The sequence below is a fragment of the Clupea harengus genome, chromosome 3, assembly GCF_900700415.2.
Source record: "Clupea harengus chromosome 3, Ch_v2.0.2, whole genome shotgun sequence".
Classification (NCBI taxonomy): Eukaryota; Metazoa; Chordata; class Actinopteri; order Clupeiformes; family Clupeidae; genus Clupea; species Clupea harengus.
In genome coordinates this window covers 5,335,931-5,343,430 of record NC_045154.1, presented here as the reverse complement: position 1 = coordinate 5,343,430, position 7,500 = coordinate 5,335,931, and the positions used below count along the sequence as shown (strand labels likewise).

The 7,500-nt window shown below is 47.5% G+C and overlaps 1 protein-coding gene across 1 annotated transcript in view; it reads right to left on the bottom strand.

The window, feature by feature from the left end:
• smpd3 (sphingomyelin phosphodiesterase 3) overlaps nucleotides 1-7,500 on the bottom strand; it is a 39,859-nt gene that overhangs the window by 22,246 nt on the left and 10,113 nt on the right. The window contains exon 2 of the mRNA XM_031564347.2: nucleotides 1-1,340. This exon is cut by the window's left edge and continues 725 nt beyond it. Coding sequence (XP_031420207.1) covers nucleotides 1-1,006 — 1,006 coding nt within the window. The 5' untranslated portion in view covers nucleotides 1,007-1,340. The remainder of the gene's footprint in view (nucleotides 1,341-7,500) is intronic.

The following is a 7,500-nucleotide window of genomic DNA, read 5'->3' as shown; positions in this document are numbered from 1 at the left end:
AAGCAATCTGATTGGAGGAGTGCAGGGGGCAGTCAGGAGCATTCTGATTGGAGGACTGCATGGGACAGTCAGAAGCAATCTGATTGGAGGAGTGCATAGGGCAGTCATGGGTGTCCTGATTGGAGGAGTGCAGGGGACAATCTGGAGTATTCTGATTGGCCTCTGAGGGCAGATGGCAGTCAGGAGCGGAGCATGACGCACTTGAGGAATGGGCGGGGCAGTCGGCTGACGCTGTGATGGCAGGGGTAGTTACTGATGGGTGTGCAGGGCAGTTCGATGATGCGGTGGTAGAAGGTAGACCTGCACAGGGGTGGGCGGGGCAGTCTGGCGAGTGGTGGGCGGGGCAGTCACCAGCAGGGGTGTCTGCAGGCTCCGGCTCCGCCCGCTGGTCCAGGGAGGAGGTGCGTCTGAAGCCCCCTGCGTTGTTCTGAGCGGCCAGACTGCTGAAAGAGGCGGCGCTGATGGAGGTGTTGGTTGGGGAGTCGATGTAAATCTTGATCTGCGGACGGCTGGCTCCATTGCGGATGCGTCTGCCTATCTCTGTGCCGCGGGCCTGCGTGTTGGTCAGGTTGTTGAAGCGGGCGAGGGCATCCGGCAGCAGGCACACGTTGGCACTGCCGAAACAGAAGCTCCGCCCCTGCGGACGCCACTCGCCCGGTACCAGCCCCGCCCCCTGCTCGGCTGCCCGCTGCTTGTCGCTGATTGGCTCGTGGGTGTAGAGGTAAGACTGCCTGGTCGCCTGCAGGGGCGCCCACACCAGGAAGCCCAGCAGGGCCAGAGGCAGCGAGGCCAGCAGCAGCAGCAGGTACAGGGGCACCGCCACCGCCACGCTGAGGGACGAGAACGAGCAGGGGTCCTGTGAGCGGCGGCGCCTCTCCAGGGAGGTGGGCACACAGGATCCCAGCAGGCGGTCCAGCAGCCAATAGCAGGGGAAGATGAACCCCCAGGACAGGCCGTCCAGGAAGCAGAGCAAGGCACTTGGGTAGGGAGAGGCATGCAGGCCCATCTCCTCTTCTTCTCGCAAATATACAAAAAGTTGGAAAAAAAATATAAAAAATACAAAATTGTACCCGCCCCCCTTGGTAAAGAGAGAGGGACACTACATGATTCTTTTGTGCGTAAGCAGCCAGTCCTACACACTTCCTCTTTAGTCAGTGAATGAGCAAGTGAGCTAGTGTGTAGAGCTTGCTAACATGGCTAGTCAGTGAAGCTAAGGAGCTAGTGTGTCGAGCTAGTGTGTAGAGCTTGTTAACATGGTTGCAGACGGGATTAGAGGTGTCCCAGTGGTGAGCAAAGAGACCATGCCGACGAAACCCGTTTCATTCTCCACATAAGGAAGCCTAAAGAGACAAGAGAGAGAGAGGGAGGGACAGAGAGAGACAATCAATTACAATCTCTGATAATATTTGTGCGCGTGGCACTGAAATCAGCTTCATAGATGCTATTCACATTAAAGTGTACAATGACATGGATCAGCACTTTAAGCTCTTTGCCCAGGGGTGCACAACACGCTCCAGCTCTGTCTTGTGAACACGTCTTGGCTTTTAACTCTGAGTATTACTGAGTCGCCCCTGGTCAAGGAGTCAATGTGATATTCCACCGCTGGATTCCACGGCCATGTTCAACATGCCTGAACATTTACAGGAACGACACCCTCCTCAGCCCTTAAAGTGTTCACCCTAACCCCTAACCCTAACCCTCCTCAGCCCTTAAAGGCTTCACCCTAACCCCTAACCCTCTTCAGCCCTTAAAGGGTTCACCCTAACCCCAAACCCCCCTCAGTCCTTAAAGTGTCCACCCTAACCCCTAACCCTCTTCAGCCCTTAAAGGGTTCACCCTAACCCCTAACCCTCTTCAGCCCTTAAAGGGTTCACCCTAACCCCTAACCCCTAACCCTCCTCAGCCCTTAAAGTGTCCACCCTAACCCTAACCCATTCCACCATGGCTCCAGAAGCATCGGGTCACACACACATACACACACATACTTATTTTCTGCATCAAATGCAAATTATGTCATACATTTTTTGTTGATATTCTGTTTCTCACTGTTAAAATACACCTACTATTACAATTATAGATCACACATTTCTTTGCAAGTGGCCAAACTTGCGAAATCGGCAGGGGTTCAAATACTTATTTTCCCCACTGTATATGGCAAATTACATGTTGCTGATGGCGATGTTTGAGAGGAGACGAAGTGGAAGTGCAGAGGATCGGACCTGGTCATGACTGAAAGCTGCTGAATCAGTTTGGTTGTTTGGCATTATAGGCTGTGGTATGTAAAATGTGTATTTGTGGGGGGCACTGTGGCGCAACCAGTAGCCCCGACCACATTCGGGCTTGATGCCCATGGAGGACACAGGTTCGATTCCGGCCTGATATCATTTCTCCTGTCCACTCCCCGCCTCTTCTCATTTCCTGTCCCACTCTTCACTAAGACTATCAATTAAAGGCCAAAAAGCCCAAAAATAAATCTTTAAAAATGTGTATTTGTTTAATGTAGTGGTTCAAATGTAGTTGTTAGTAGTTGTTAGTTATTTAGCAATAGCTGGTCTGCCGGTACTCCCGGTGGGAACCCTGTTTTGATCGTGCTGGCTCTATTCCCTTTTTCAGGTTTCCTGTTTGGAGTGGTGAGGTCATCTGGGCCTGATGAGCTACACCTGGGCCCGGTGTGGCTCTGTATGGCCTATATAAGCAGCTCCTTTTCCAGTCCCCAGGAAGAGACCCCTTCCCCGTTGCAGACGGCTGAGATTCGTCTGAATCTCAGAGTGCTAGACTAGAACTAGAATCCCAGACTGCACTGAACCAATGAACCAAAACTAACCATGTTTGAAGACATGTTTATAGTCTCAGCATTATTGCCATGATACAAATACTGCACCATTTCCTAACCCTAGCGTTTAACCAATAAGCGTTGATCATCACTGCAAGCTCCATTCAGTGGTTTCTGGGCCACACCGCCATTGTGTGTGTGTGTGTGTGTGTGTGTGTGTGTGTGTGTGTGTGTGTGTGTGTGTGTGTCTGTGTGTGTGTGTGTGTGTGTGTGTGTGTGTGTGTGAGAGTGTGTGTGTGTGTGTGTGAGAGTGTGTGTGTGTGTGTGTGTGTGTGTGAGAGTTGTGTGTGTGTGTAGGTGTGTGTGTGTGTGTGTGTGTGTGTGAGAGAGTGTGTGTGTGTGAGAGTGTGTGTGACACTTACAGTAGATACCAATATCTTCCCCCAAAATAGCTGTGGAAAAGGGTTTGAACCCAAACGCTGTGAAAAAGGGTTCGAACCCAAACGCTATGAAAAAGGGTTCGAACCCTAACGCTGTGAATAAGGGTTCGAACCCAAACGCTGTGAAAAAGGGTTCGAACCCAAACGCTGTGAAAAAGGGTTTGAACCCTAACGCTGTGAAAAAGGGTTAGAACCCAAATGCTATGAAAAAGGGTTCGAACCCTAACGCTGTGAAAAAGGGTTCGAACCCAAATGCTATGAAAAAGGGTTCGAACCCAAACGCTATGAAAAAGGGTTCGAACTCAAACGCTATGAAAAAGGGTTCGAACCCTAACGCTGTGAAAAAGGGTTAGAACCCAAATGCTATGAAAAAGGGTTCGAACCCAAACGCTATGAAAAAGGGTTCGAACTCAAACGTTATGAAAAAGGGTTCGAACCCAAACGCTATGAAAAAGGGTTCGAACCCAAACGCTGTGATCAGGTGTTACAGGGGTCATTCCTGCGGTGGAGAAATGCACAAAGGTTCAAGCTGCTGTTACGACCCGGCTCGTGAGTGTGTGTGTGTGTGTGTGTGTGTGTGTGTGTGTGTGTGTGTGTGTGTGTGTGTGTGTGTGTTACGACCCGGCTCGTGAGTGTGTGAGTGTGTGTGTGTGTGTGTGTGTGTGTGTGTTACGACCCGGCTCGTGAGCCGCAACATACATTGGAGAAAGACCACAGAGTGTACAAAAATATAGGGTTCATTTCTATAACACCAAAACACAGAGTAAAATAGTGAGTGCCAGGCACCAGCACCAAACACATGGTGTTCACCAGCCTCCAAAGCATGGTGTGAATGCAAGGCCCCCTTCTGAGGGCAAACCGCATGGCTAAACTCTCCTGAGCAAGCTAGAGTGCTAATAACTAGCAAGCTGTTTAGCCCTTTGGGATTTGGCTACAACTCGTTAGCCCATATTGGCACTCTTGCTTGCTCAGGAACGGTTAGCTTTGATAAGATCCAGGATACATGTCCTGTGATCTAATACATATTGTTTTTGTCTCCAAATGCCATATCTTGGTGTCGTTCACCCATCCTGCAACTGCATATTGAAAGGCATCTCTACTCTTGAAATCTCCGGTTTATGGGGATGGATTATGTACAAGATAAATGTAAATGTCGGGAAAGTTGGGGCAGATGCTTTGCAAAAACACAGAGGAATTGCTAATCGCTAACGGCTAGTAGCATGCTAACCTTTGATAGGTGGCTCATACACCTCGCAAATCCTCTTAGACGTATTTTAGTTACAATAATGGGGTTTTTATATTGTACAGTGTCTATTTCTCGGTAACTTTCTTAAAATCTAAGCAAAAAAAAGTAAAACTTAAAACTTTTAGGTACAAATACGATGATCTACGGAGGCCCAGGCCACCACCTGTTTACTCTCCTGCCCTCAGGCAGACGGTACAGATCCTTTAGAGCAAGGACCACGCGTCTTAAGAACATTTTTTTCCCGACGCCCATCAGAACTCTAAATACAGACATGCACTAAACACTAAGCACTTTATTGACTGCAAGTCACATACCATCTCAGTCACCTTACACATGTGTATAAACAAAGCTGTCTGTGTTTATTGTAAAGCACCTCAGGGAAGTACTGTTGATGTATATATTGAAGTACTTAAGTCTATGCCACCGCACTTTGTTCAACTCTTAATGTATATATATATATATATATATTTTTGGACTGTTCCTACTGTTTTTGGATAGTTGTAGTATTGTTCTGTTATATGTTGTTGTTGTGTTATATGTTGTCCCTCGTCGCACCAATAGGAGAAGCACTCAAAATTCCGTTGTTTAAATACAATGACAATAAAGGCTTTTCTATTCTATTCTATTCTATTCTATTCTATTTGGTCCGCCATTTTTTTTCCAACTAAGGTAGTATATTTTGAGTGTGCACTGATATGGAACAGCTGTACAGTACATTATGGCTCAATACAGTACACCCCGTGACCTCCTTTCAACCAATCAGAATGCTTGATTTCATCTACCCGTATTATAATTAGCTTTAATGAATAAAAAATACACTAGGAAAGACACAAGGAGTCGATATGAACCTTACCTACAATACAGTTAGAATGAATGAGTGCGTTTGTCTCATACTCTGAGTCATTAACCCTAACCCTACTGTTTGTCTCATACTCAGAGTCATTACTGGATCCCCATCTTCTGAATTACTTTAGTGCCATGCTGAAGTTCTGTAAGGTCTGAGCTCCTGTGAGAACCCCACACTCTGAGCTCCTGTGGGAACCCCACACTCTGAGCTCCTGTGGGAACCCCACACTCTGAGCTCCTATGGGGTTCCCACACTCTGAGCTCCAGTAAGGCTCCTCTGCATGTGTGCTAACCCTGCTAACTGTGATCTAAAGGCAGCTGAAGGGGGCTAATGGCTATAGAGCTGAAGGAAGCTAATGGCTATAGAGCTGAAGGAAGCTAATGGCTATAGAGCTGAAGGAAGCTAATGGCTATAGAGCTGAAGGGGGCTAATGGCTATAGAGCTGAAGGGGGCTAATGGCTATAGAGCTGAAGGGGGCTAATGGCTATAGAGCTGAAGGGAGCTAATGGCTATAGAGCTGAAGGAAGCTAATGGCTCTGCTTTCAGGCTATAGAGCGTCTGCCTCCTAATTGCCCCAGATAGGCCAGAGTTGCTCATCTAGAATGAGTTATGACAAACCCTTTGTGGCTGTGCGAGCACTCCCAATAACATGCTTCCTGCCTTTTAAAAATAATTGCCTGTCGATTTTAAACGAAGACAACAGTCCAAACAAACAGGCTTGGGAGTACTTCCTGTAAAAGACAACTGGTATGGTTTGAGCAAGTGAGATCCCCTGCCTCACAAGGCCCATAAATACACTTAAACTGCACTGTTCTTTAAGGCTGTCCCCCACAGTAGTAACACTGGGAGCCTATCCTCATCACTAGCAGGCCTTGTGTTTGCTAACCCTAACCCTAACCCTAACCCTGACCCTAAAGAGTATGTGTGTGTGTGTGTGTGTGTGTGAGAATGTGTGAGTGTGAGAGAGAGTGTGTGGGTGTGTGTGAGAGTGTGTGTGTGTGTGTGTGTTAAAGGAGGATGCACTGTTGTGTATCCGGTGGCCATACTGATCGATAGATGACTCTCATCAGCGCCAGAGCTGTGGCTTCCCTGTTTCATTATGCAACACACAGACACACACACACACACACACACACACACACACATGTGTGGGTGTACGTGGAATAGCAGCTTCCTCTGGTCTGCATTAGGGGTGAGTGTGTATGAGTGTGAGTGTGTGTGTGTACGTGGAGAAGGAGCTTCCTCTGGTCTGTATAATGGGTGTGTGTGTATGGGTGTGTGTGTATGAGTGTGTGTGTATGAGTGTGTGTGTATGAGTGTGTGTATGTGACTCTGCATAATGGGTGTGTGTGTATGGGTGTTTGTGTGTGTGTATGAGTGTGTGTGTATGAGTGTGTGTGTATGAGTGTGTGTATGTGACTCTGCATAATGGGGGGTTATCCCCCACCTTCTCCTCGCAGTCTGGGCTCCAGGAAGTGATTTGTTATGAAATATTAAGCCCCTCCCTAAACGTGTGGGCGTGTCTGTGTATATGTCTGTAAGAGAGAGAGCGTGTGTGTGTGGATTTGTGACTGTGTATGCATGTGAGAAAGAGAGAGAGAGAGAGAGAGAGAGAGAGAGAGAGAGTGTGTGTGTGTGAGTGAGGGAGAGAGAGAGAGAGTTTATGTGTGTGTGTGTGAAAGAGAGAGAGAGAGTGTGTGTGTGTGAGGGAGAGAGAGAGAGAGAGAGTGTGCATGTGTGTGTGTGTGTGTGTGTGTGTGTGTGAGGGAGAGAGAGAGAGAGAGTGTGCGTGTGTGGGTAAGTTTCAGAATCAGAATCAGAATCAGGTTTTATTGGCCAAGTAAGTTTGCACAAACAAGGAATTTGACTTGGTAAAGTGGCTCTCAGTGTGCTTACACAAAATATACATTACAACACAATACAAAACAAACAGTGCAACAGTTTAAGAAAGTATATACAAGGCGGAATGGCTATATACAGTAGCTGTGAAATGTTACACAACAATAGTGCAAAGAAGAAGTGGAGAGTGCAAGAAGTGCAGGGATAAATATATAAATATAAATATATATGCTACAGTGGGTTAGCTGTCCAGTAGTGAGACGGCGAGGGGGAAGAAACTGTTTTTGTGTCTGGAGGTTTTGGCGAACAGTGATCTGTAGCGTCTACCAGAGGGGAGGAGTTGGAATAGTTTGTG